Raw genomic sequence first — 286 nt, 5'->3', positions numbered from 1 at the left:
CCCCTCTCTACATGAGGCAGCCTTGAAGTCTTGAAATTAGTCAACCATCGTCAAACTTGTTTGAGTGTCGCCCATGAATTGGGATTTGCTGTTTGACGTTTCAACGCCCTTCGATAGAACTTTCCGCCTTTCTGCAGCTTCCAAGGCCTTTCGACTGTTGTCAACAAACTCCTGCAAAAGATAAGAATACTTTTATTATTCTATCTGTCTAGGCTTTCATTGCATTCCCAAGAAATCCCTGTATCGAGAGGCTTTGTACGAGAGGTATATGAGCAAGAATGGTAAC

The 286-nt window shown here is 43.0% G+C and overlaps 1 protein-coding gene across 2 annotated transcripts in view; it reads right to left on the bottom strand.

Moving 5' to 3' along the window:
• Positions 1-6: 6 nt before the first annotated feature.
• The window catches only part of LOC131885062 (choline transporter-like protein 1), a 16,697-nt gene continuing 16,417 nt past the window's right edge, over positions 7-286 (bottom strand). For both annotated transcript variants that reach the window (XM_059232985.1, XM_059232986.1), the window contains exon 17: positions 7-171. In XM_059232985.1, the coding sequence (XP_059088968.1) occupies positions 37-171 (135 nt within the window). In that variant the 3' untranslated portion in view covers positions 7-36. The remainder of the gene's footprint in view (positions 172-286) is intronic.

Source organism: Tigriopus californicus, chromosome 8 (genome assembly GCF_007210705.1).
Source record: "Tigriopus californicus strain San Diego chromosome 8, Tcal_SD_v2.1, whole genome shotgun sequence".
Taxonomy (NCBI): domain Eukaryota; kingdom Metazoa; phylum Arthropoda; class Copepoda; order Harpacticoida; family Harpacticidae; genus Tigriopus; species Tigriopus californicus.
Note: the sequence above shows the minus strand (reverse complement) of the source record. Positions and strands in the feature narration are given on the sequence as shown.